This window comes from Hippopotamus amphibius, chromosome 5, assembly GCF_030028045.1.
Source record: "Hippopotamus amphibius kiboko isolate mHipAmp2 chromosome 5, mHipAmp2.hap2, whole genome shotgun sequence".
Taxonomy (NCBI): domain Eukaryota; kingdom Metazoa; phylum Chordata; class Mammalia; order Artiodactyla; family Hippopotamidae; genus Hippopotamus; species Hippopotamus amphibius.
The window spans coordinates 312193-339224 of record NC_080190.1 but is presented as its reverse complement, the minus strand read 5'-3'; the positions used below and the strand labels follow the sequence as shown (position 1 = coordinate 339224).

The window sequence follows — 27032 nt, the reverse complement described above, 5'->3', positions numbered from 1 at the left end:
GGCCAGGCTCAGTCTGGCAGCCTAGATCAAGGACGTAAGGGAGAGGCAGCAGCGAACGCTGGAGAGTTTGCTTAGGGACAAGTCATCAGTAGAAACGACTGACTAGTGAAATAATCAGTGACATCATTTGCCAGGACGGAACGACAGGCGTTTCCAGGCTTGGGGCCCTTTTAGTGCCGGACTCAGGAAATAACAACCCAGGCACACGGAAGCACCACGTCATGAAACTTAAGGAGAGGATCTTAAAAACTTCTAGGTAGGAAAATGCCCCCACGGCTTGTAAAGGATTAGAAATTAGAATGGCTGTGGATTTCTTCACAGCCCTCCTATGAGGGAGGAGAAAGAGAGAAATGCCTTGAGTCTGAAGGAAGAGGCTTCTGACCTAGAATTCTATGTCCAGGCAAACTGAACAATGTTGAGGGCAAAATGAAGACATTTTCAGCTTTGCAATATCTATTAAAAAATGACCTCCCAGGGGACTTAATAGGCGGTGCAGTGGGTAAGGATCCGCCTGCCAATGTAGGGGACACGGTGCGAGCCCTGCCCCGGGAAGATCCCACATGCCACGGAGCAGCTAAGCCCGTGCGCCACAACTATTGAGCCTACGCTCTAGAGCCTGTGAGCCACAGCTATTGAGCCCGTGTGCCGCAACTACTGAAGCCCACGCGCCTAGAGCCCGTGCTCTGCAACAGGGGGGCCACCGCAGTGAGAAGCCCGCGCATCACGATGAGTGGCCCCTGCTCGCCGCAACTAAGGAAAGCCCGTGTGCAGCAACGAAGACCCAACACAGCCAATAAAATTAAAAAAAAAAAAAAAAGATCTCCCAGACACTTCTGCTCAGCTTCACCAAAACATGAGTGAATCCAAGAACAAGAATGTATGTCTGAGGAGGGCAGCACAGGGAGCGGTAAGCGCTCCTCTGGGAGACGCAGGAAGACCCCAGACGGAAAGACCATCCGCTCAGGCCGGAGCTAACGCCCCTCCCTGCGCACCCCCACCCCACAGGCACCAGGTGGCCGCGGAACGCCCGCGGAAGCACAGGTGTGCGGTGGGATGGGAGCAGCAGGACTCCGGTGTGGCTGAAAAGGAAGGATGTGCCCTACCTGGGCTTACAGGGAAGCCTGATGCCCCTTTTAGCAAAAGGCAGACGCTTTCTCATCCCTGAAGGCAGGGGAGACGTGCCCGAACTGGAGGAATTCTCCAGAAATGCCTGCAGGCTTACATGTGTCTGCCTCTGCTGGGGCCAGAGGGGGAGGGGGATGCGAGACGCGTTTCTCCATTTACCGTTTTTCTCGAACTCTGTACTTCCTGTGTGTCGAATCCTGTGTACACACACGCAAACTGTCGTCGCCTGGAGGCTCTCTCCCCGTCCCGCCCTGAGCGTCCACGCGCTCCACCGGGTCCGGAGGTGACGGCGCTCGCCCCCGCACCTGAAGCAAGAAGGAGGCGCCTCCTCCGTCTTCGGGTCGCCGTCCCCGCGTCTCCTTAGGAAGGGGACACAACCCGCCTGGCCAGCCGGCCGCCGCCATTCTCCCTCGGTGGGGACGCGTGCCCACGCCGCGCGGCACCGGGGGATACACACCGACCCCTCCGCACGCGCCCTCCGCCACCGCCTCGGCGCTGGGCCAGGCCTCCAGGGGCTGTCCCCGGTCCAGCCCAGCCCAGCCCAGAGGGGCGCGCGGAGCCCGGTGGGACCCCGGCGGGGGGCGGCCCCGCCCCGCGCCCCTTGCTCCACCTCCGGCCCCGCCTTCCGCCCCGCTTCCGCATCCACCTCCGGCCCCGCCCCGCGTGCCCGGCCGGCCCCGGGTGTCTTCCCGGCTCCCCGAACCCCGGAGCGGCGGGGACGGCGCGATGCTGCCGGGCGGCCGTCAGGCGGAGGCCCCGGGCCGCGGCCCGCGGGTGCTGGTGGTGGGCGGCGGCATCGCGGGGCTGGGCGCGGCGCAGAGGCTCTGCCGCCACCCGGCCTTCCCGCACCTGCGCGTCCTGGAGGCCACGGCCCGCGCCGGGGGCCGCATCCGCTCGGAGCGCAGCTTCGGTAGCAGCCCTCCCGGAACGCCTTTCCCGGAACCCCCTCCCGGAGCCCAGTCGGTGCCGCCAGCGCGCTGCTGCCTCCTGGCTCGGCCCGCGTCCAGGGTTCAGCGGCCGGAACCCTCCTCCGGCCCCTTGAGCGAACCCCCCGCTCTGCCCCGGTTCATTGGCCGAAGTTCGCGGGTCCCCGACGCCCCTGCCGGGGAGGGGAGCCCGTGGCTCCGCACAGGGGCCCCGGTTATGGCCCCGCAGGTAGCTCCCTCCCCGGCCTCCCGGTCGCCCGTTGGCGCCCCGTCTGCCGCCAGGCCTTCTGCCGCCAGGCCTTCCTCCAGGGGTCCTCCCGAGGCAGGTGCAGGCCCGCCTCCCCTTCCCCCGGGGGCTCCGCTTAGACTCGGTCTGAGGCGCCCTGCCAGGAGCGTCTGTGGTCCTCAGGGACCGTGTGGCCCCCTGGCTGATTTTCAGAGCATTTTTGGGAAGGGCAGGGCTGGGTGTGGTGCGGAAGAAGCTCTCAGGGGAGGGAACCTGAAGATGGCCTCTCCTGCCCCCTCCCAGGTGGTGTGGTGGAGGTAGGCGCTCACTGGATCCACGGGCCCTCCCAGGGCAACCCCGTCTTCCAGCTGGCTGCCGAGTTCGGGCTGCTGGAGGAGAAGGCACTGTCGGAGGAGAACCAGCTGGTCGAGACCGGGGGTCACGTGGGCCTGCCCTCTGTGTCCTACTCCAGCTCTGGGGCACGTGTGAGCCTTGAGCTGGTGGCGGAGATGGCCAGCCTGTTCTACGGTCTCATAGACCAGACCAGGGAGTTCCTGCACGCAGCTGAGCCTGCCGAGCCCAGCGTCGGGGAGTACCTCAAGAAGAAGATCCGTCAGCATGTGGCCGGCTGGACAGGGGATGAGGAGACCAGGAAGCTCAAGCTGGCCATCCTGAGCAACCTGTTCAGCGTGGAGTGCTGCGTGAGCGGGAGCCACAGCATGGACCTGGTGGCCCTCGCGCCTTTCGGGGAGTACACTGTGCTGCCAGGGCTGGACTGCACCTTTCCTGGGTACGGGCGTGCCCTCCCCCCCACGCGGACAGCCCTCCGTGCACCCCGGAGGTCCCTCCGTGCACCCCTGGGGGTCCCTACCTGTACCAAGCTTTGGGAGGCAGGGGATGGGTGGGAGGGACAGGGGGCTGTTTGTTTTTCCTGTTTTAGAGACATCGGTCATTCACTTCCCTAGTTTTGCTCCCTTATGAAAAAGAATTATTCTCAAGAACAAGTGATTAAAAGAAGGAAAAGCATTCCGTGTTGCTCTGCCCGCCCTGTGCGGAGGAGGCTTCGTGTGTCAGCACTGTGCAGGGGATTCACTCTCAGGGACGGGCAGACGGGCCCTCCTCTGTGTTGGGGTGGCTGTCCCTCCACCAGGCACTCGCAGGACCCTCCAGGACTGCCCTGCACGGGGAGGGCACCGTGACCGGGCTGATGTCCAGAAGCGGAGCCCTGGGCCTGGGGAGGAGGAACCTGCTTGCCACAATTTCCTGGGGAGCTTGGGGAGGAGGAACCTGCTCGCCACAATTTCCTGGGGAGCTTTGCATCCCTTTGTTTATTTAATCCTGTGAGATCCCCTCCGCTCCTGCCCTCCCTGGCTGAGCCAGGCCCCTAGGCCAGGACCAGAGCCCCCTGCAGCTCCCTGATCTGGTGTGAGCTTGGAGGGCTTGTTTCAGAGACTCGCCTCCAGGGCCTGGTCCTAACCACGGGACACCACTGTCTCCCCTAGGGGCTACCAAGGACTCACAGACCGCATCATGGCCTCCTTGCCTAAGGACGTGATGGTTTTTAACAAGCCTGTGAAGACCGTTCACTGGAATGGGTCCTTCCAGGAAGCTTCTGCTCCAGGGGAGACGTTTCCAGTGCTGGTGGAGTGTGAGGATGGAGGCCGCTTCCCCGCGCATCACGTGGTCGTCACCGTGCCCTTAGGTAAAGCCCATTTTTCTGGTCAGTTCCCATCCCAGGTGCCCCTGGCCTCTGGCTTTCTCCAGCCTCGTTGGCCCTAGGGCATTTGTTGGCTGCTGAGCTCACCTTTTTATTCTGAATTTGGGCTAGAGTTACTGTGTTGTGCTTTGTAGCAATCAAGTGCTTTGGAATAAAGTTTCACAAGAAGAGAAAACACAGGTCAGCAGGTGGCTTGCTCCTCTTGGAGGTAATTTATAGAAAGGTTGGGACGGCCTCGGGAGGTTCACCACACTGCTTCCATAGTGGTGGAGAGGGCGTGAAAGCGTGGTCTCAAGTTCAGGTCCCGGCAGTAATGAGTGAAGGAGTCGTGTGTATAGTCCTATTTAATTCCGCATCTGATGCTTTAGACGCGAGGCTTGGAGTAGGAGCTGGCAATTTGGTAAAAGGTGGAGGTGGTTCAAAGCAAGTCTGTGCTGCTCATCTGACTTACTCCGCAGGCAGCCTGGGGCACATATGCCCCGTCCCCAGCTGGACAGATGTGAACAGAGATAAGTCACTTAATTGCCCAAGGTCACAAAGCAGGCAGGTGCCAGAGCAGATGGAAGGGCTGTGGCCGCATCGCCTGCCTGTCCCCGGGAGAGGGTCAGTGTGGAGACGCTTGCGCAGTGCCCGGCTCCTTCCTCCCACGATGGAATCATACCAGACACGTTAGCACAGTGCTCTGCTGCTTCTTCGTTTCCAAACCAGCACAGACAGGCCTCTCACGGTCTTTTTTCTTTTACGTGGAGGCCTTGTCTGTGCACAGTCGTGGTGTGTGCTCACAGAGGCTGCTGCGGTCAGTGGGGGCATCACCATGGCTGTGTGGCTGCTGTTCACGGGGGACCAGGCGCCCGTCCCATTTGTTCTTTACAGCCACAATGTATTTTCTCATGTGTGTTATGTAATATCGATGCAAATTTAGATTGTTTTCACTTGTTTTGTTGTACGCAGTGCTGTACACATGCATGTTTAGAAACACTCATGGGCATACATGTGTAGGATCCATTCCAGTAGCAGGAACTACTGGGTTGAAGCTCTGCACGGAGAGGGCGGCTGTGGAGGGACAGTCCCCTCCGTGGATGCTCACGGCCGGTGCCTTGTTTCCTGTTGGGTTGTCCGTCTTTTTCTCACGGACCTGCGATGTTGGCTGGTGCTACATGTTTCATCTCCTTGCGGGTTGACTTTGGGCTGAACCTGATTAATTTTCATGTGGCTTCTGGGTAAAGCCAGTACGTCCTGCTGCTCCTCCAGGCTAACCCTGGGCAGACTGAGAGGCAGAAGGCTCAGGAGGGAGAACTGTCCCTGCAGAGCAGTCTGGGGGCCGTGCGACCTGTTCCTGCTTGGCCAGGTGTTCAGGGACCTGTCGTGTCCCTCCGTTGCGGTGCTGGCCTCGGAGGCCAGACGACCTGCCAGCCAGCCTGTGTGGGTCCCAGATGCCTCTTTCTCTGACGCCTCTGACGGGATCAGGGTGCCTTCCCGTGGCTGTCGGCTCCAGTTTAAGAGATTGACATGGTGTAAGCTGAGTCCACTTATGAATTCCAGGTTTTCTTAAAGAACGTCTGGACACCTTCTTTGAGCCGCCACTGCCCACCGAGAAGGCGGAAGCGATCAGGAAAATGGGCTTCGGGACCAACAATAAAATCTTCCTGGAGTTTGAGGAGCCCTTCTGGCAGCCAGACTGCCAGCACATCCAGGTGGTGTGGGAGGGCACGTCGCCCCTGGAGGACACCGTCCCCGAGCTGCAGGCCGCCTGGTTCAAGAAGCTGATTGGCTTTTGGGTCCTGCCGGCCTTCGAGTACGTGCTCTTGCTGGGTTTCTCCAAGGAAACCTGTTAGCTCTGCATGGGGCCCAGCGCTATGCTGATTCTCTGTGAGGTGTTTCTGGAGGGTTTGGATGGGTGGGGGTCCCAAGGGCACCCTAAAGGGGTGACACAGACACCCTGGGCCCACCCTGCAGGGATAGGCAGAGGCCCACTGTGTGCAGTAAATACTCGGCGTTGTTTTCCTTGTAAGAGACACGCTTTGCTCGTTTACAAGAAAGTGTCTGCCAGATACCCAGGCCTGAACATCCCTGGCAGCCGAGCCAGGGTCTGTGGGTCTGCGTGGTGCACCGGTCCCCTCTGGCCTGTCACTCGGCGGTTAGAAAGACACACCCAGGGGTCAGGACTTGGTACAGTTACTGACGTGCTGCCTCACAGAACCCTGCAGCGATGGGGCTTTCTCCTGCCTGTGGGCGGTGGGGACACCACGGCTCTGCTCTCAGGTTCCTGTTGAGACCCCGAGCGTGCTGGGAGCCGCCGTCCGCACCGGTGCTCGGTGGTAGAGACAGAAGGAGCCATCTTAGTGCCCCGAGAGTTCTGACCTTGCAGACCCCGTGTCAAGGGAGTTCACGGCCACACCGGCGGAGCTGCTGGCCCTGGTGGAGGCTGTCTGGGTGTCACGGGTCCAGTCCCAGTGCTGCTTCTCTCCCGCAGGGCCAGCCACGTGCTCTGCGGCTTCATCGCAGGGCTGGAGTCCGAGTTCATGGAGACGCTGTCAGATGAGGACGTGCTCCGGTCTCTGACCCAGGTGCTCCGCAGGGTGACAGGTACTGACCGCAGGGGCCATGGCGCTGCCTCCTGTCCTGGTGGCTGGTCTGTGACGGGAATCAAACCTCCCACCAGAGAGGAACTGGGTTTGGCCCTGAGTCTCCAGGGACAGTCCTTCCTGTTAGTGTGTTCGAACTTCCTAAAAGTTCTTGTCTCGGAGGGACTGAAATGGCTTTGCAAACGATTCCCACTTCTCTTTTCTAAAATCTGCCACCAAGATGAATGCAGCTGTCCCCAGTCAGAGCCTTACAGACACGTCGCTGAGGCTCGGGAAAGGCGGCGATGCCTGTGGGGAGTGGAGGAGACGGGGGACCCCCCTGCTAACACCCCCGGGCCTTGGGTTTCTCCCGGGCAGTGCCTTACCTTTAGCGGCTCAGGCTGTAAGGTGAGAGGCTCTTGGTAACGCGCGCATCTCTCGGCCCAGGGAACCCCCGGCTCCCCGCTCCCAGGGCTGTGCTGAGGTCCCGCTGGCACAGCGCCCCATACACCCGTGGTTCCTACAGCTACGTGGCCGTGGGCAGCTCCGGGGACGACCTGGACCTGCTGGCCCAGCCCCTCCCTGCGGACGGCAGGGGGGCCCAGGTAGGATGTGGCCGCCTGGCCAGGGTACCGGGGTCCCGCCGAGGGCGTGGGGCCTGGGAGAAGGCCGGGCTGCTGGGTGCCATCCAGTGGGAGGCCGGGGCCCCGAGACTCAGAGTCCATCTTGTTTTTGAAATTAACAGTAATTTTAAAACGTATTTTTTAAAAAATCAGAATCATACACGTGTAGCTTGAAGCATCACAGGAGTCTGTGGTGCTGGCAACTAAAGCCAGATAGAAACAAAACACAGTGCTCTGGCGGCGGCACGCCATCACCCCCTCCCAGACCGTTCTTCAGGCTGATTCTGATCTCTAAAGAGCACGCTTGTGCTACCACATTTTTAAAGCCAGTTTTAAAAATTGAAGTATAGTTGATTTAAAATGTTATGTTAGTTTCAGGTATACAGCAGAGTGATTCGGGTGTGTGTGTGTGTGTGTGTGTGTGTGTGTGTGTTATTTCTCAGATTCTTTCCCATTATAGCGCTACCACTTTTTACAAAACATTTAATTGTGGAAAACTTTAAATGTTGCAAAGGTTGGCAGAACATTTGGGTTCCCGTCTCCGGCTTCACAGTTGTCTGTTCCTGGCGTTTCACTGCCCTGGCCTCACCCACACCTGTTCCTAGGCTTGTCCCATAGGGGATGTTGTTTTATTTGCAGATATTTCAGTGTGCCTCTCTAAAAGAGGACACAGCGCTGTTATCACACTTAAAAATTCACAACAATTGCTCCACATTGTCCAACATTCTGTGCTCAGTGTTCTAAGTGCTTTTTTGTTTTTGTTTGCCGTGCCTCTTGGCATGTGGGATCTTAGCTCCCCAGCCGTGGCTGGAACCCACGCCCCTGGCATTGGAAGCTCGAGGTCTTAACCACCTGACTGCCTGGGAAGCTCCTCTAGATGCTTTCTGATGACGTTGCTTCTTGACTTTCCAGTCTTGGGAAGTACTGACTGCACATGGGCCAGGCACGTGAAGTTTCATCTGTCTTATACTCCTCTGCCCCCCAGCCCTCAGACCTCTCCCCACCCTCCCACGTGTGAGGCAGTAATTCTGCTAAGACGGCTACACGCCGTTTACACACCTTGTGGCCACTGGCCACACCTGAGCTGCAAGGGTGCCTCTGTTTCTTTTCCAGTGGTGGAAACAACCACTTCCCTGGGCTGACGGATTCTGTAGGTGGGCACCGTGGGGCAGTGTTTCTGCCCCATGACGTCTGGGTCTCAGCTGGGAAGATGACCGGGGGGGGGTTGGGTGACTCAGGGCCGGGCTGGGGTCATCTGAGGCTGCTTCTCTCACGTCTGCCCCGAGCTGGGCTGGGATGTTGGCTGCAGCTTCTGCCCGAGGCCCCTCCGTGGGACCTGGGCTTCCTCACGCTGTGGTGGCCTCGGTGCAGTCACGCTGCCCTGTCGCTGCCCGGGGCTCCAGGGGCAGCTGCATCGCTCCAGTGCCTGAGCTGGGAAGTCCGGAAGCACCACTCCTGCCACACCCACTGGACAAAGCAGTCAGGAGCCTGCCCAGATTCAAGGGGCCGGACACAGATCGCACTCTCTGTGGGAGGAGTGTCCAAAAGGTGCAAGCCCCACGTTGGGTGTAAAATGCTAGTTGGAGAGCCACGGCCCTCGGCTTTGCAGACATCCTGCAGTGTTGCTGTCGGAAGCCTGAAGCCACTCTGATTCCTCTGTCGCCGCGTCACCTGGTTTTCAAATCTCTGAGGGAGCATGAAAGGGCAAGAGGCCCCACAGTGACGGCTCACTCCCAGCCCGGCGGTGCTGCCTCGCGATGTGTTCACTCCTCTGGGATTCTCTTGAACGATCAGATTATGGTTTTCTTTCCTTTTTCTGGATTTTTGGTTGGATGGTGGACTTCTGAGCTGGCCCTCGAATTTTCTTATCTTTTTCTCCTAGTTTCCATCTTTTTGATTTCTCGCTGCGTTTTGGGTGATGTTCTCCACGTTGTCTTCCGAACCGTCTGCTGAGTTTTCCGTTTTGTGACCGTGTTGATTCCAGGCGTGCTTGCTGTCAGAGGGGCCGCCACTGTGGGTGCCCTCTTCCCTGGCGGCAGCCGTGGTGCCGGCCCTTGTTTCCTGATCATGTCAGGGCGCGGGGCTGAGGGAGGAACGGAGCGCCACACGCACATCAGCTCTGCAGCGGCGGGAGAGGTCTGGGGCTTGTGGCCGGACCCTGGCACCCACCCTGACACCACCCTTCTTTGCAGCTCCAGGTGCTGTTTGCAGGGGAAGCCACACACCGGACGTTCTACTCCACCACACACGGGGCTCTGCTGTCCGGCTGGAGAGAGGCTGACCGGCTCATAGCTCTGTGGGACCCACGGGCACAGCGGCCGGAGCCCAGGCTCTGAGCTCGGCTCAGCCCCACTGGTGCCAGGGTCGGGGGAGACTGGCCCCCCCCTTCCTCTGACGGATGAAGTTCAGCTGGGCTTGGGATTTGGGATGTTAATGTCACTGGGGGTCAGCTCCCTCCTTTCTCACGTCGCTGGAGTCTGGCCAGGGCTGAGCTTGAGGTGAACGTGACGTCTTCCTGGAGGAGGAGACGCGGGGTGCCGCCCCTGATGCGCTTGGAGGAACATAAAGAATATAAGAGCATCCTGTGTCCAGAGTCGGCCTCGCGCCCCAGAGCTGCAGCGTGGGTCTCTCTGTCCTTGTCTGCCCTGGGCCCGGGTCACTGCCGGGCCCTGTGCCCCCAGCATGTGGCCCGCCTCCCCGGATACCTTGGACCCGGGTGTGTCCTCACTGCTGGTGGCAGTGGAGCCAGGGCACCTCCCTGTTGTTCATCCACAGGTGCTTCATCAGGTATCGGCTGCCCTGCGGGCTGGGTGAGGGCCAGCGAGTGCGAGACAGGAGTGCACGGGGGAGGGGAGGGGGCACCCTGTTCTGACCTGAGAGCCCAGGGTTTTCTGGAGGAAGTGAACAGCGAGGCCTGAAGGGTGCAGCGGAGCAGGTGTCCTGGGCAGTGTTGGATAAATGTGGGGAGCGTGTCGGGGGGCCTGGGTGCTGTGCTCAGCTGCTCCCATCTTACCTCGCCGCGTCCTCAGAGCATCCCAGGGAATGGGTTGCATGGCCCCCATCTCACAGCTGAGGAAAGGACAGAGGCCTCAGGTGAGGTTGGCAGGGGCCAGTCTTACGGCTGCCACGCAGAGCTTGGGCATCTTTCCAGGACGGTCCCATGGAGGCGGTGCAGCTGGAGGCCGGCCCGTGGAGGGAGCTGCAGGAGCCGCAGAGGCCGGGACTCCACGTGGCAGGCATGGGGCCCCCAGCCGGGCACCCTCGTGGTCAGTGACTCCTGACCCTCCTCAGACCTCGGGCTGTGGGGTGTGTCCTGCTTCTGGTGGGGGCCCTGGCTCCCCAGGGGAGCGCATGCATGCCTGGAAAACCACCTCTGGGCTCCTCTCCAGCTCCAAGCGGCCAGACTGTCAGCCGCGGTGCTGGACATGCCCTCCGCCCCAGCGCTCCGGCCTGGCACCTTCTCATCACCTTCTCATCTTGGGTCAAATCACCCTCCCAGGGACCTTCCTGCCCTCTGCCCCCAGAGGTCTGTGTGTCCACTGCTTTGTGTCCCTGCAGTTGTGTTGCTCGGGGCACCTGCCGGTCAGACAGCTGTGAGAGAAATCTGGGACTCAGCAGGGTTTTATTTTCTCTCTTTGGTCCTAGGGCCACGGAAGAACGCAGCGTCTGTCAGGCACAGAGGTCTGTGTTGACGTTTCAGGTTTCATGAGCCGGGTGTGCAGCACTCAGGCTGTCTGGGCCTGAGGGCACCTCAGTGAGGAGGGGCTGGGGGGCCCAGCAGGAGGCCCAGGTGGTCTCACTCAGCCACCGGAGGGCTTGTCTCAGCTCCAGGAACCGTTAGCCCTGAGTGTTAGGAGGTTTAAGGCCATGAAGATGACAGTATGGTATCTTTGTGTTGAGAATCTGAGCATCTTTGGAGTTTTAGGAGCTTGTTTAAAAAAATTCCATCAGCATCATACTCTTGTAACTCAAAGTGCAGCGAGTAGTTGCCCAGGCTCCTGATTTAAAGTTAAAATCTGGGGAGTTCCCTGGTGCCCTAGTGGTTAGGATTGCGGGCTTTCACTGCTGTGGCCTGGGTTCAATCCCTGGTTGCGAAACCGAAATTCTGCAAGCCCTGTGGCTCAGCCAAAAAAACAAAAAAAGGAAAAAAAATAGAAAAGAGCCTAAAAATCTGACCACATTGTTACAGAGTATTGGAACAGTGAAGAGAATTTCAGGCTCCTTGTACTCATGGGTTTAATTTAGCAGAACTGCAGTCAGTGTTTGCAAAGTGTTTGTTCCATTAAAACCCAGAGTACTTGAAAAAGAAAGGGAGGGTATTACACTTCTAAGTTTAAAATATCCGAAAAACTTCAACCAAGTTTGTAAAAAGGGACCAGACTGACAGCGGACTGCTAACTTTTGTTACCTATGCTCAGGAGACGCTTAAGGGAGAACCAGGGTTTTTCAACGTCATCGATTATCAAACTCTGGATCCCGAAGAGCATCCGGGGCCGCGCGCGGCCGCCCCTGGCTCGGAGCGCGCCCCGCCCCGCCCCTGGCTCGGAGGGCCCGCCCCGCCCCGCCCCGCCCCGCCCCGCCCCGCCCCACCCCTGGCTCGGAGGGCCCGCTCCTATCCCAGCCCCCGGCCTCGAGCCCTGCCCCCTAGCCGGGTCTGCGGACTGAGGCGGCGTCGTGCGCACGCGCGGGCCGCGCTGCGGGAGCCTGGGGCGCCGGAACGCTGGTGCGCCGGAACGCTGGTGCGCCGGAACGCTGGTGCGCCGGAACGCTGGTGCGGGTCGCGGGCCCGGCGGAGGGGTCCGTCGCGGGAGCGGGTCCGTCGCGGGAGCGCTCCGCCGCGCCATGAGGCTGGTCCCGCGCGCTCTGTGCACCGCCGCCCGGGCCGCCTGGCGGGAGCGCTTCCCCACGGACGGTCACAGCGTGGCGCGCTGGTTCCCGGGCCACATGGCCAAGGGTGAGGCCCGGCGGGGCGGGCGGGGGTCGCGAGGCTCCTCTGGCGCGCGGCTCCCGCCCGCGCCGCGGAGAAGAGGCTTCCCTGGAGGCCCCACGGGGACCGAGCGAGCGGCGGGGGCGGCCTTCCCAGCGCGCCCGGCTGCTGAGAGGGCGCCGTCCTCCGCCCGGGCCCCTCTGGGCGCTGCTCGCCGCGCGCCGGCGGCTCTGGGCCCGGGAGGGCGCAGCCCGCCCCCCACCCCGGGAGCGCCCCCTCCGCCGGGCTCGGCGCCCCAGCCCCGCGCGCGGCGCTCGGGGGGCCGGCGGGGGGAGCGGGGCGGGCCGCGGAGGCGAGGCCGAGCCGCGGGAAGGCGCGTGTGGTGACGAGGGGCCGGGGCTGGAGCCCGCAGCCGCGCCACCGCCGCGCGGGCCCCGGGGTCCCGGGAGCCGGGCGGCCGCTCTTGCTCTGCCTTGTGGCCCGAGCCCCGTAGAGGTTCCGGGCTGTCCCGAGCGCCGCGCGCGCGTGAGGGTACTGCGGGGGGTGGGCCCCGACCTCCCCCGTGACGGGCGGCTGCGCGGCAGGCGGGGGTCCCCGCGCCCCTCTCCTGAGCCGCCAGGTTTGAATTTGAAGGCGACGCCTAGCAGATGGGTGTCAGTTATGCTTCCTCAGAGCGCCGCGCTCGGATGTGTTCCTTTTCGGTGGTGTGTGATGGTGTGTCAGTCTCCACGGCTCCACTTAAATCTTCCCCCTCTCTTAAAAAGCTCAGGCGCCCTTCTTCTGTTTTCCAGGGCTGAAGAAGATGCAGAGCAGCCTCAAGCTGGTGGACTGTATCATCGAGGTGCACGATGCCCGGATATCCTTTGGTGGTTGGGACAGGGTGACTTACCATAAGCCGTACACGTTTACACATTTGCTCTTTGTCCTGCTTCTGGCACTGAGCTCCTGAAGGTCTTGGAACTTCCTAAGTGAGGAGCTTGTTAAGGTGTCTTTTGTTACGTTAATGAGGTGATTTTGGAAAAGACCCTCAGTCACCTAAGGCCGGGGGTGCTGATTGCTGGGGGAGCCAACCTTGATGTCCGAGGATTAGAACTTTCAGTCTTACTCCCTGACCTTAGGGAAAGGAGAAGGGCTGGAGGTTGAGTTCAGTCACCAAAGGCCAATGGTTCAATCTGTCCTGCCTGTGTAATGAGGCCGCAGTAAAAACCCAGAAGGTTGGGCGGGTGGGGGCAGCTTCCAGGTTGGTGAGCAGCAGAGACGCAGGCAGAGTGGCAACTGCAGGGTGGAAGCCTCGCGTCCCTTCCCCATTCCTCACCCAATACGTGGCTTCCATTTGACTACCCCGGAGTTCTGTCCTCTCACAGGCAGTGTAATCCATAAAGTAAAATGTTTCTCTTAATTCCTCGAGCCACGCTAGCAAACTGGTTTCACTAGAGCCCGAGGAGGGGGGTCATGGGAACCCCTGATCCATAGCCCGTGGGTCAGACGTGACAGGTGACAACCTGGACTTGCAGTCGGTGTCTGGAGTTGGGGGGGGGGTGGCAGTCCTGAGCTCTTACCTGTGGGGTCTGGCGCCGTCTCCAGGTAGGTGGTGTCAGAATTGAGTTGAGTAGCAGGACACCCAGCCGGTGGTGGAGAGTTGCTTGGTGTTGAGGAACCGCCCCGCCCCCCCGCACTAGAGTTGGAGCAGCACTGGAGCGCAGGGGAGACCCTCCTGAGCCTTCCTGCCTGTTACCTGGTTTCTATCCACCTCCTCTGTCTGGTCCCTGCTCTGGTCCAGTCACCAGCACAGTGGCCAGCAGTGTCACCTGTCATAGTTACTGGCATGTGAAGCACAGATTCTCAGTCCTCCTTACACATTAGAATTCCCCCAGGAGGCTTTTTTTTTTCTTAAATAAATTTATTTATTGGCTGTGTTGGGTCTTCGTTGCTACACACAGGTTTTCTCTAGTTGCAGAGAGTGGGGGCTACTCTTCATTGTGGTGCATGGGCTTCTCATTGCAGTGGCTTCTCTTGTTGCAGGGCATGGGGTCTAGGTACGTGGGCTTTGGTGGTTGCATCACATGGGCTCAACAGTTGTGGCTCATGGGCTCTAGAGCGCAGGCTTAGTTGCTCTGTGGCATGTGGGATCTTCCCAGGTCAGGGATTGAACCCATGTCCTCTGCATTGGCAGGCGGATTCTCAACCACTGTGCCACCAGGGAACCCTCCCCCCAGGAGGCTTTTGAAAATACTGATATCTGGGTCCTTTGCCGGGCCAGTGAATCAGAATCCCTGGTGTGGGGCCCAGAAGCTCCCCTTTGATACATGGATAGCACCGTTTGTCTCCGACCTCTGCCTGGCACACCCCATCCTTCCAATCCAGCCCAGCAGTAGGGTTCTCCAGGTGGGATATGGAACCTCCATTAAAATATTCCTGCCGGGGCTTCCCACGTGGCACAGTGGTTAAGAATCCGCCTGCCGGCATATACCCAAAGAAAACCATAATCCCAAAAGAAACTTGTACCATAATGTTTATTGCAGCACTCTTTACAATAGCCAGGACATGGAAGCAATCTAAATGCCCATCAACAAATGAATGGATACAGAAGATGTGGCATATATATACAATGGAATATTACTCAGCTATAAAAAGGGATGAGATGGAGCTATATGTAATGAGGTGGATAGAACTACAATCTGTCATACATAGTGAAGTAAGTCAGAAAGAGAAGGACAAATAGTGTATGCTAACTCACATATACGGAATCTAAAAATGGTACTGATGAACTCAGTGACAAGAACAAGGAAGCAGATACAGAGAATGGACTGGAGAACTCGAGGTATGGGAGGGGGCGGGGGGTGAAGGGGAAACTGAGACGAAGCGAGAGAGTAGCACAGACATATATATACTACCAACTGTAAAATAGTCAGTGGGAAGTTGTTGTATAACAAAGGGAGTCCAACTCGAGGATGGAAGATGCCTTAGAGGACTGGGGCAGGGAGGGTGGGGGGGGACTCGAGGGGGGGGCGTCAAGGAAGGGAGGGAATATGGGGATATGTGTATAAAAACAGTTGATTGAACCTGATGTACCCCCCAAAAAAAAAAAAAAATAATAAAGAATCCGCCTGCCAGTGCAGGGGACACGGGTTCGATCCCTGCTCCAGGAAGATCCCACATGCCGCAGAGCAACTAAGCCCGTGCGCCACAACTATTCAGCCTGCGCTTTAGAGCCTGTGCGCCACAACTGTTGAGCCTATGTGCTGCAACTACTGAAGCCCATGTGCCTAGAGCCCACTCACCGCAACGTAGAGTAGCCCCCGCGCAAGGCAACAAAGACCCAACACAGCCAATAAAATAAATAGGTTAAAAAAAAAAAGTTCCTGCCAGCCAGGCTTTCTCCTGCCCCCGAGGCGTGGGCTGGCGAGGTGTGGCCGTCTTGCTCGGTGATGAGCACGCTCTGCAGGGCCCACTTTTGTGTGTTTGTTTGAGCTGCGTTTAGATTCTCCTTCTGTGACAGAAGTGCTGGTGTGAGGGTCACCACCAGCTCTAGGGTAAGGGTGAGGAACCACTGCCACTGTTTCAAAGGCTTGTTGGAGTGTCTGCGGAAACGTGTCGAATTTCTCTGCTGTGGGCTAAATATATAGTTCACACAGTATCTCCTGCCAGTCAGAGTGGCTTACTGGCAGTTATGTGTCTGGTGATTGAGAACCAGCGAAACCTGCTGTTGCTGTTCTGTGTGCTGTGATGAGAGGCCGCCTCTGCTCCTGTTAGTCTCTAGTGGAAGTTCTGGTCTCTCCTCCAGGATGGCCCACGAGGGAGTCTGCAGGCTGTCCGTGTTCCGAATGAGCACAGGCTTGGTTAACTCCTGAGGGGAGAGTGCTATTTATGGAAAGTCCCTTTGTTGTGTGGGTGGGGACACAGCGCTTAACTGGGTGCTGCGGGCCTCATGGTGGACAAGCGCCAGGAAGGGTCGGGCGCTCATGAGGTGAAGACGCAGGCCTCCCCTCCTGCCTGTGTTCGTGTCACAGCAGGTGGGGCCTCACAGTGAGCGCCACGGGGCCCTGGCAGTAAGGGGGCAGGTTCCCTGGAGGGCTCCGTGGGGACTCCAGAGGGTGGCAGTGGTGGCTTGACATATACTAGTTAGGACTCAATGGGAGGCACTTTTTTTGAGGGATCAGATCGTTTTGGCAACTAAACAGTGATCTAGTCGTAAAACCTTCCACTGAGCTTTGTTTTTTGTTTTTGCCACCATCATTCCTGTTTGAGAAGGCACGTGAGAGCCAGCACCCTGCCTGTGTTCTGCCTCTTGTCCACAGGAAGCAGCAAGGGGCCCGCCGTGGCTCTGTGGCGCGGGGCGGGCAGGATGGGGGGTTGGTCTCGGCGTTGAGGCTGGGAGGCTGGGCTCGCTCGCTTCCAGACCGGGCTTCCTCCGCGCTGTTCGGGCTTCCTCCGCGCTGGCCGGGCTTCCTCCGCCCTGGCCGGGCTTCCTCCGCCCTGGCCGGGCTTCCTCCGCGCTGGCCGGGCTTCCTCCGCCCTGGCCGGGCTTCCTCCGCCCTGGCCGGGCTTCCTCCGCCCTGGCCGGGCTTCCTCCGCGCTGGCCGGGCTTCCTCCGCGCTGGCCGGGCTTCCTCCGGTCTGTCCGGGCTTCCTCCGGTCTGGCCGCGCTTCCTCCACGCTGGCCGGGCTTCCTCCGCGCTGGCCCTTCCTTCTGCAGGTTTCCTTTCCAAGGCGGGGGTCCAACCTGCATCACAAGACAAAGCAGAACGCGTGAATCAGCTGGTAAAGCTTTGGAGGAGTTTTGCCTTAATTTTGCCACATTCCACTTTCAGGCCGAAACCCTCTGTTTCAGGAAACCCTCGGGCTTAAGCCCCACTTGCTCGTCCTCAACAAGATGGACCTGGCGGATCTGAAGGAGCGGCAGGTAACGGCCCGCGTCTCGCTGGGTCACTGGGTGGACGTGGTGCCGGTCGCCCGGGCCCACCCGCTTTAGCAAATACCCTCTGATTCATCGACCGTCCAAGCGGTCAAAACGGGGGCCTCCCCCGGCAGGCGGCCGGGACGCGCGCCCGGAGCCGAGCGCCCCACGTGGTGGCTGCCGGACCCGTGAGGCTGTGAGCCCGGGGGCTGTGGCGGCTGCTCCGGGGCCGTGTCCACGTCGTACTTTATGGTCATTCACTAACGTCCCAGTTCCCTCGTGAGGCGAGCGGCCGTCACCCTGGACGTGCTGGCCTGGAGGCCTCCCGGCGTGGCTGCGTTTGCCCCCGGTGTCCTCACTGGCCAGTCCCACGGCCTCGCGGACCCTGGCTGACCTGTGGGCTGCCTGCTGCCCACCCAGTGATCTGGAAGCTGGCAGCGGGGAGGCCCAGGCAGCTGGGCTTCCCCGAGCCTCACGGGATGGGGATGCAGTGTTGGGGGGGCGGATATTTCCCGTTGCCCCCGAGGAAGAGAAACAGGAGTCAGGAAGTAGTACTCGTGAAGTGTTCTCTGCTTTCCTTGCTGTTGTCAAATCCTTCGTAAAGAGTAGGCGTCAGAACCTTGAATTCAAGCCAGTTTTTTGCTTTTTTTGGGGGGGGTGGGGTTAGCTTTTCCTTTCGCAGCAGTAAGAGCGTGTTTCCGGTTTCTTAGTTGGCTGTGGTACACTGAGTTATTTAAACCCCAACCGCTGGCCTGTAGCACCAGGTTTCCAGGGAAACACAAGTTCTGAAGCCACGGGGTCCTTTGTTCACTGAGTGCCCCCATGGCAGGCGTGCCGTCAGGACGCCACCCCCCCCCCCCCCCCCCCAGCTCTCAGGCTGCGCCTCTGCTCACTGAACTCCCTCCTGCCCCACAGCGGGCTTCACTGCAGGGACCGTCGTCGTCACCTGTCATCACAAGCTTTCAATTGCTTTTCTTAGTCGAGACTTGGGTCGTATCATCCATGATTGCTTCTGCTCCAAAATGCTAATTTTAGTGGAGTGATGGGCACGTTAGGTGACTTGACACCGGGGCAGGGGGGTCTCACCTGCGGGAGGCAGCTGGAGTGTCTGCCCCTCCTCTGAGGTGCTGCGGCCCAGGGCTTGGCGGGGAGAGGAGAGAAGTCCCCAGGGTGGCCGCTCCGGGCCTGGCTCTGTGGAGGGGTGGGGGTATCCTGTGCAAATCTGTGCGCTTGAAGTGTGGCTTCACGTATCTTTTTGTGAAGGCCTGACCTTGATCTGCGTCATCATAACAAATAAATGAGTAACACTGAGGTACTGGGTGACATTTTTGTCCCTTTAAGTAAATCAGTAGCTGATCAAACTACAATTCCGGTTTTGAAAATGAGTCATGCAGTGATTTTACTTCATGTTAAGGCCAGTGGGTTCATATTAATTTGTTTGCTTTTGGGCTTTTAAAGTATTCCATCTACTTTGTAATCAGATCAGGTTCAAACCTTAGTTTAAGTGGAGGTCGTTTGTGGACGCTGGTTGGGGAGCAGGAGTGACGATGGTGCGACTAAATGGGGGCCAGCACCAGGCGATTCCAGTGCCGGAAGTGACCTGGGATAACCTGGTTCGGCCTCCTCGCCCCAGGTCCCCACGTGGAGCCCGCACTCGGGCCACCCCGGGGCCAGGCCGCCCTCCTCTGACGTCCCCTCAGGCAGCCTACCCCGGGGCTGCGTTGCCCTGAGTCCCCAGTCGCCGTGGCTCTGGGCCCTTTAGCGTGTGACGCTGCCCGTGTCTACATGTCGTGTTTAAAACAAACGTCTCTTTCAGAAAATTATACAACACTTGGAAGGAGAAGGCCTAAAAAACGTCATTTTTACCAACTGTGTGAAGGATGAAAATATCAAGCAGGTGGGTTTTGTCGTGTTTCGTGCTCTGATGCTTGTGCTTGAATCACTGGAGAAGTACCATGAACTAGTCTGTGCTTCCACAGGGGGCAGAGGGTCGGAGGCGACCTGTGTGTGCTCGGGTCCTGGGCACACGCGTCTCCTGGTGCCGGTGCCGGGAGCACCGTGGGCGCGGACAGGCTGATGGTGGGAGGAGCAGTTGGCTGCGAGGCGTCCCGGGGTCAGAGGAGGAGGGGCCTTTGGAGCGGCCGGTGCCTGTTTTCCCAGCTGTGTTGAGGATTTCACTGGCTGACATGCGTCTTTTGTTAGCAGGTGCTGGCAGTCACAGCCGTCCCCCCGCAGGGGCTGTCCTGCTGGTTCCTGCTGGAGGGGTGGGGCAGGGCACAGGCAACCCCGCCCACCCCCACCCCCGCCCCGCCGCAGGGCAGCCTGAACCTGACGTGTTCGGACCTGAGCTGTCTGGTGCTGGACGCTGGAGTGACCACCTCCCGAAGCTAAGGGGCGGCCTGGTCCCCACAGGAGAGTGCCTGTGGTCTGTTCCTTGCAGGTCATCCCGATGGTCACGGAGCTGGTTGGGAGCAGCTACCGCTATCACCGAGGGGAGGTTGGTGGTGGTCCCTCCCCTTGGGGAGCCCCAGGCCCAGCTGCCGCGCACAGCCCGGGGAGCCCTCTGTCCTCCGGGTCTCAGCAGGTGGGGTGGGCAGGGCCGGTTCAGTGGCCCAGCTTCCTGTTAACTTGGCCTGGGTGTGTGGGGGTCTGGGGGGTCCGGGTGGGCCCCTGACCCCAGCCCTTGCACCTGCAGAACCCAGAGTACTGCATCATGGTGATCGGGGTCCCCAACGTGGGCAAGTCCTCGCTCATCAACTCCCTGCGAAGGCAGCACCTCAGGAAAGGTACTCCCCCGGGCAGGCGCTGGTTCTCATGCTGGGATGACACCTCAGAGCCCGAGACCCCCGCTCGCTGGGGGCTCTCTTTCCACCAGGAGGACCCGCTGACAGCCTGGCATGCGGTGAGCTGGTGAGATACAGTCATTCCCTTGTGCAGTTTATACTTCATTTGCTTTCTCTTTAAAATTAAATGTTTAATTACAGTGTTTAACACACACGATGATTTTCCTAAACACTGGTGGTTTTGTGCTTTCATCTGTCTCTGTGACCCTCTGTGCTCAGGGCGTGTAGGATGCGTGGGGTGAGACATCAGGCCAGGATCTGGGGAGGAGGCGCTCCAAACCTGTGTGCTCGTCCCATGTCTGTTAACCTTTGACACCAAGTCTGCACGAGCGTGTCCTGCGGGAACCACCGCAAAGACTGACCTGTGTTAGACCGTCGTCTCGGGCTGTTCCTGCTGCCAGCTGGAGAGCTGTTATAGTCAGCTGTTGTTTTATTTTTCTTTAATTGTGGCGTTAAAAAACATCATTAGCATTAAATATATTAAATGCTGTGAACCATCACACCATCTACTTCCAGACTTTCCCATCATCTCAAACGGAAACTCTAGACGTAAATGGTAACTGCTGTCCGAGCCCCTGGGAACCTCTGGTCTAGTTTCCATTGTGTGGGTTTGACTGCTCTGGTGCCGCGTAACTGCAGTCACAGGATTTGACCCACGTCGGGGTCACTTCCCAGAGCTGGACTCTGCGGGGTCCGTCCAGGTTGTAGCACGAGGCACGGCTTCCTTCCTTTCTAAGGCCGGGCAGCATTCTGTGGTGTGGACGGGCTACGTGTTGTTTAGCCACCCATGTGCTGACGGGCGCACGTGTACCTGTGCCCTCGTGTTGATTCAGCAGAGGGTGGAGAGTCTGCTTGGGACACGCTCTCCGCTGGGACCCAGCGCAGCCAGTGTAGAGAGCCCAGGCGCCCTCTTGGTCAGGAGTGACCCACGGAGAGGCTGTTGTGGGCGGTGCGGGGGGCGGATGCGCGGGACCCAGTCTCGCCGGGAGGAAGGTGATGCCCACGGGCAGCTCTGGCCCCGCTGTCACGGCCAGCCCTCAGCAGGTCTGGGGTTGCTTCCCGGGCCCTGGGAGACCCTTCTCTGCTGGTGGGAGGAGTCCCTGCAGCAGGCTCGTTGGACTCTGCTAGGTTTCCACGTGTGTCCGTGGCGTACCTGCCTCTGTGTTAGACACTGACATCCCCCTTTTATCCGCAGGAAAGGCCACCAGGGTGGGCGGTGAGCCTGGGGTCACCCGAGCCGTGATGTCCAGGATTCAGGTGGGCCCTTGGCTGCGGGCCCCCGCTGCCCCTTCACTCTGCCCTGTCTGCTGAGCGCTGTCCCGGTCCCCACCCCAGCCTGGGGGAGCACAGGTGTCACCCGCCTCACGGATGAGGAGACCTGCCCGAGGTCACAGGGGTCAGGGCGGAGCCTGTCCTGCGAGGAAGGCACTGCTGGGCTGCCGCGTTGCTTGTTCTCCACGTCCCGTGGGAGTGGCGTCCTGTGGGGAAGCCAAGAGCTGGTGGCGGTGACGCCACCGTGGGCAGGTTCCGGGGCCTGCTCGAGCCTGCAGGACCGGCAGGAGGCCCGGTGGGAGGGGCTGCTCCCGGCTTCCTGAGCGGCAGCGGACCCCCTCTGCGCCCACAGGTGTGTGAGCGGCCCCTGATGCTCCTGCTGGACACTCCCGGGGTGCTGGCTCCTCGGATCGCGAGCGTGGAGACGGGCCTGAAGCTGGCCCTATGCGGTGAGCCAGCCCCTGACAGGCCCCCAGACCCCAGGCCCCCAGGCCGGGCAGCTTGTGTGGGCCTTAGCCTGGCTGCTGCGGGGACGTCCGGTGCTGTGGTGCAGGACGCCTCAGGCAGCGTGTGCAGTCCTGGCTCACAGGTGACACGCTCCGCACCCTCTGGCCACACCGGTCCTCCTGGCCTGCCCTGGAGGGGGCACCCTCCTCCCACCTGACTGGCGGGGCGGGGAGGGCATGCTTGCGTGCTCACCCTCACTGCCTGTTCCCAGGCACGGTGCTGGACCACCTGGTGGGCGAGGAGACCCTGGCCGACTACCTTCTCTACACCCTCAACAGGCACCAGCTCCTGGGGTGAGTGTGGGAGTGTGGGCCCTTCCTCTCCGTCCCAGCCAAATGTAACGGAGAAAAAGCACCGTTACGGGACGGTAGACAGACAGCCTGCAGTCATTTAAAGTGTACAGTTTGATAGACATGTGGATACGTCTGTGAAACCGTTACCCAGTCCCAAAACCCCCCAGTTCTTGTGCTGCTTTGTAAGCCCCTCCTCCGCACCCCTTTCTGCCCCATGTGCTTCCCGGCACCTTCTAGAATCTCACGCGTGGAGCCACACAGTGTGGACTCCCTGCCTGGCTGTGGTCGCTCAGCCCGGTCGTCTCGGGACTCACCCGTGTTCTGACGCGGGTCACTGCCGGGAGGTTTCCTGTTCCCACCGCTGAGGACGGTGTGAGCGCTGGTGTCCCCTAGGGCCCCAGAGAGGTCCTTTACCGCCTCGAGGATGCCAGTCCCAGGTTACTGACTTTCCCCGCAGAACCAGCTTTTGGTTTCATTGACTTCCTGTTTGCTGCTTTTATTGCGTTGTTGCTCTCGGGTCTGTGCTCCTGCCTTGTTTCCCCGTTGCTGACTTCCTGTTTGTGCCTTTAGCGGAGAGATGGGCCCTCCCAGCAGCGCCAGGTTGGTCTCTTCCCCGCTGTCTGGGCTCCGTTGCTGGGGGCGGACCCTCGGGAGGTCGTTGGGTTCTCCTGGCGATGTGAGGATGGACCTCCTTTATCCTTCGGGAGAGTCCCTGTTCTGAAGTCTCCCTCACGTGCTCCCTTTTCTGTCCCTTTACTTTGAGCTTGTGTGTCTTACTTTTAAAATGTGTTTATCGGCCGCGTACAGTTGGGCCTTGCTTTTTACCCAGTCTGACCGTTTCTGCTTTTATTTTTGGTATTTAGACCATTTACGTCGGGTGTGATCACTGCCGTTAGGGTTCCAAATGTCATTTCGCCATTTGTCCCAAGTATTCTTTGTTCTTTTTTGCTCTCACTGGGCTTTTTTAATGACACCTTTTGAGATTTCTCTGTCAGCCTGTTACCTGTAACTTGGCAGGAGGTTGCTTTAGGGTTTGGCGAGTGTGGGGTGAGGGCCTTCCCGCCGTCCTCACCCTCACCTCTGGGCCGCCGCCTGCCACGCTTTGTGTCTGCGCGGGTGTGACGTGGAGACGCTGGCTCGGCGGTGGGCTCGGCGCCTCCCGCAGGGCCGTCTTCGGTCTGAGGTTTCCGTGACGCCGATGGGGAAGCAGGCGTGTCGGAAGGTGTGTTCGTTTCACCTGTGTGCGCGCAGGGCGCTGGTCCCGTGTGTGGGATCCGAGGGGACGGGCGTCCTCAGTCCCGCAGAGCGGCCGCGGTTGCCAGTGAGACATCTGCCGTCGGTCCGCCTTTGTGCTCTGCGTACGCGAGCCCCTGGCTGCTGCTGAGAGTTCTCTTCATCGCGCTTCTGAGCGGTTTCTGACGCTGAGCCTTGGGGTGGTTTTCTTCACGTTTCTGTGCTGTATTCCTTGAGTTCCTGCACCTGTGGCTGTGCAGCTGCATCACAGCTGGGAGACTCGCAGCTGTTCTCTCCGCAGGCCTCCGCTGTGCGCAGGGGCGCAGGGGCCGGCTCAGCGGGCTGGGGCTCCCGCGCCCTCGGCGTCTCTTCCTTCCGCAGAGTCTGATGTACGTGAAGCCCCTCGGGGTGTGTTTGCTAGCTTTTCTTCTAGACACTACACTTGGGTCGTTTTTTTTCTTTCTGTGTATTTTCATAACTTTGTAACCACAGGGAAGGCAGTTCTAATAACCAGTCCCATGCTTTGTGAATTCCAGCATCTGGGGTGGTTTCAGGTGATGCGTTTTCTCCTTGTGATGGGTCAGTTTTCCTGCTGTGTGTGACCGACAGCTTTTGATGGCATGTGAACCAGACCTTTTGGGTGACGGGTGTCTTTGTATTCCTCTTCTGGGACTGTTAGTTGGAAACGGTTTGGTCCTTTTGGGTCTTTCATTTATGGCTTTTGTTTGTTTGTTTTTTAAAGATTTATTATTTTATTCATTTATTTTTGTTTGTGTTGGGTCTTCGTTGCTGTGCGTGGGCTTTCTCTAGTTGCAGCGAGCAGGGGCTACTCTTCGTTGTGGTGCGCAGGCTTCTCAGTGTGGTGGCTTCTCTTGTTGCAGAGCATGGGCTCCAGGTGCACGGGCTTCAGTAGTTGTGGCACACGGGCTTAGTTTCTCCGTGGCACATGGGATCTTCCCCGCGCAGGGCTGGAACCCGTGTCCCCTGCACTGACAGGCGGGTTCTGAACCACTGTGCCCCCAGGGAAGCCCCTGTGTGTGGTTTATCAGGTGGGCTTGGAGCAGTTCCCTGACCGAGGGCTGCTCTGCCCCCTCCCCAGGGCCCGTGGATCTTGGGGTTTCCATCTGTTCCTGGCTCTGAGGAGGCTGGCTGCTCCCCCTCTGACCTGCTGGGTGGTTCTCTGTGGCCTCGGGAAACTTTCTCTGCTGACCGTTTGAGGGCGAGTCCTGTCTCTGGGCAGCTCTGCCCTGTCTGGCTCCCCTGAAGCCGGCAGTGGCCCGGGTTCTGGTGCCGCCTCTCCACTCTGGCCTCTGCGGAGCCCCTCCCTGCGCCGTGGCCTGAGGCTTCCCGTGTCGAGCCCGACACTCCTTGTTCCCATAGCCACGCTCTTTGTGGCCTGATGTGTGGTGCCTTGAAAATCATTGTTTTGTGACTTTTTGGTTGTTTCTTCCTTTCCTGTTATTTCAGATGGCGGGTAGACCCAGTCCCTGTTACCTTGCTGCATGGAAGTGGAAGTTGATGTGTGTTTTCTTTATTTTTTGCCACGCCACGCAGCACATGGGATCTTAGTTCCCTGACCAGGGATTGAACTTGCATCCCCTGCGTTGGAAGCACAGAGCCTTAACCACTGGACAACCCACCAGGGAAGTCCTGGAAATAGAATCTGTTTGTTTTTTATGTATTTATTTATTGGTTGCACCGGGTCTTAGTTGTGGCAGGCGGGCTCACGGGTCCTTAGTTGTGGCTTCCTGGCTCCTTACCTGCGGCACATGGGCTCCTTAGTTGTGGCATGTGAACTCTTAGTTGCGGCATGCATGCAGGATCTAGTTCCCTGACCAGGGATTGAACCGGTGCCTCTGCATTGGAAGTGCAGAGTCTTAACCACATGACCGCCAGGGAAGTCCCCCAGAAGTAGAATTTGAAATCTCATGTTTTGCATGATGTTTGAGGCAGTCAGTTTGGGCCTCCACTGTCCCTGGCGTTTCTGGAAAGTCTGGCCGCTGAAGACCTGTGGGTGGCAGGTCTTGGGCGTGTGCAGGTGGGAGTCTTCCTCGCTTGTTGGTCTCTTGGGGACAGAGGGGCCCGTGGGGTTGCTGCTCTCGGAAGTTTGATTTTGGGTGTGCATTCCTCAGGAGTGTCCCCGAGACGGGGCTCTGATGCTCACATGGGGTCGGGGCGCGTGGCCTGAGGCTCGCCTGGCCTCCTCCACTGTGCGGCTGCAGTTTGCATCCCAGCACAGTCTGCCCTGCAGGCGGTGCAGGGGAGGGGCCAGCGGAGGTGCTGGTCCAGGGGTCCCGGCTCCGCCCCGGAGGCACCTGTCCGTGGAAGACACTGGTCGCCTTGGGCTGCTCAGCCTGAGACGTGCTGCGCCCGCCCCGTGCTGGTTCTTCCTGCCAGGCCCAGAGCTCGAGTCCGTGGGAAAACCCGCCGTCCGTCTCCGGCCACCCGCCCAGAGGCACCGATGCAGCCTCGGCAGCAAACTGAGCGTGTGCCTGTGGCCTGGCTGCCGCCGCGGCCTGCGCTGGCTCCGGGCGGGGGACGACACCCCCGGGGAGCCCCAGCTGCTCTGGCCGCCGTGCCCAGGGCCCCGGTGGGGGAGCGGGTCTCGGGGCGGCTGGCCGTGGCCACACGGAGGGCCAGTGCGGGCGAGGCCCCCAGGCCCGCCCGGCTGTCACCCGTGCCCACGGGGGGTCATTGGTGGAGCCGTCCATCGTTGCCCCGCGTGCAGGTACGTGCAGCACTACGGCCTGGGCGAGGCCTGCGACGACATCGCCAGCGTGCTGAAGCGCGTGGCCGTGAAGCTGAGAAAGACGCAGAAGGTGAAGGTCCTGACCGGCACGGGTGAGCCGGGGCGCCTCCGGGGCGGGGGGGGGGGGGGGGGGGGGGGGCGTTTCCGGGGGCGGGGCTTCCGGTCCAGGCTGGGGTGGTGTGCGGTGGGGCGCGCGGGGCTGCGGGGCTGCGGCCCCGGGAGGCCCCAGGCCACGCCGCCCGCGTTCTGTTTTCTTCCCAGGTGTGTGGTGCAGACGCCCACGTGAACATCCTTGAGGTGGGCGGGCGGGCTGGGGCCCCCGAGTGGGGCTCCGTCCTCACTGGGCCTTCCTTCGTCCCCAGGTGACGTCAACGTCGTCCAGCCCAACTACTCCGCGGCCGCCCGAGACTTCCTGCAGGCCTTCCGCAGCGGGGTGCTGGGCCCCGTGATGCTGGACCGGGACCTCCTGTAGGGACCCCCGCGGCGGAGCCCGGAGCTGGTCCAGTGGGAGGACCTCGCGCCGCTGCCCTTGGCTCCACGGCCGGGGGTGGGGGTGGGGTGCGGTGTGTGGACGCCCAGGAGTCCCAGTCCATAAGCCTTTTGCGGTCACTGGACACTCCTGGGTCTGCTCCAGGAAGGAGGTCGTGCCCTCCTGCTGCTCTGCAGCCTGGCCTGCGGTGACAGGGGACTGAGCCTGGGTGTGGACACCAGGGCAGTGTTCATCCCTGGGTGCCTGGCCTGCGGAGGACACTCTCATGTTCAGTATCTCTTAAATATTCTTTTAAGGAGAAGCTGGTGTTTTCTTAGGAGGAGTTGAAAGTGTAACCTGTAACATTAACATCTAAAGTTGAAAGGCCTGTGTCTGTGGTTGGCCCTTTCGTTGTGCGCCTGCACCGCCCTGGGCCCCCCACCAAGGAAACGCGGGACAGGGGCCACTTAGTGCCCCAGGGTGCTCCTGTCGGCTCCCCGACCTGGTGTCCTGTGTCCTGCACTAAGGAACAGTCTCGTGGGCAGCAGAGTGTTTACTTCACTACTAAAACGTGCACACACACGGACAAGAGGTCCCAAGTGGCAGAACCCAAGGGCCGCCTGAACCCTTGGTGCCCGAGGCTGCTCTTCTCACAGGTCAGC

The 27032-nt window shown here is 59.9% G+C and overlaps 2 protein-coding genes across 7 annotated transcripts; both read left to right on the top strand.

The window, feature by feature from the left end:
* The first annotated feature begins 1757 nt into the window (after positions 1-1757).
* PAOX (polyamine oxidase) lies at positions 1758-9749 on the top strand. Of its 3 annotated transcripts, XR_009053642.1 has the most exons (8): positions 1758-2035; positions 2581-3067; positions 3780-3979; positions 5537-5789; positions 6468-6580; positions 7006-7163; positions 7975-8124; positions 9374-9489. XR_009053642.1 is itself a non-coding variant. In XM_057734115.1 (7 exons), the coding sequence occupies exons 1-7, from the start codon at positions 1852-1854 to the stop codon at positions 9515-9517; spliced, it is 1539 nt and encodes a 512-aa protein (XP_057590098.1). In that variant the 5' UTR covers positions 1758-1851; the 3' UTR covers positions 9518-9749. The 3 variants fall into 3 exon arrangements, 2 of the variants coding, with proteins under 2 accessions (XP_057590098.1, XP_057590099.1); XM_057734115.1 differs by lacking the exon at positions 7975-8124 and having other exon boundaries at positions 9374-9749; XM_057734116.1 differs by lacking the exons at positions 7006-7163; positions 7975-8124 and having other exon boundaries at positions 9374-9597.
* On the top strand, positions 9728-26758 carry MTG1 (mitochondrial ribosome associated GTPase 1). 4 transcript variants are annotated; one of them, XM_057734111.1, is made up of 14 exons: positions 9728-9968; positions 10314-10447; positions 10827-10862; positions 11600-11952; positions 12900-12949; positions 16919-17010; positions 18821-18901; positions 19445-19501; positions 19700-19790; positions 21043-21104; positions 21472-21568; positions 21838-21919; positions 25881-25993; positions 26264-26758. In XM_057734111.1, exons 1-14 carry the CDS (start codon positions 9728-9730, stop codon positions 26371-26373), a joined length of 1599 nt encoding a protein of 532 aa, XP_057590094.1. In that variant the 3' UTR covers positions 26374-26758. The 4 variants fall into 4 exon arrangements, 3 of the variants coding, with proteins under 3 accessions (XP_057590094.1, XP_057590097.1, XP_057590095.1); XR_009053641.1 differs by lacking the exons at positions 25881-25993; positions 26264-26758 and having other exon boundaries at positions 19700-19906; positions 21838-21877; XM_057734114.1 differs by lacking the exons at positions 21838-21919; positions 25881-25993; positions 26264-26758 and having other exon boundaries at positions 19700-19914; positions 21472-21569.
* Positions 26759-27032: the final 274 nt, after the last annotated feature.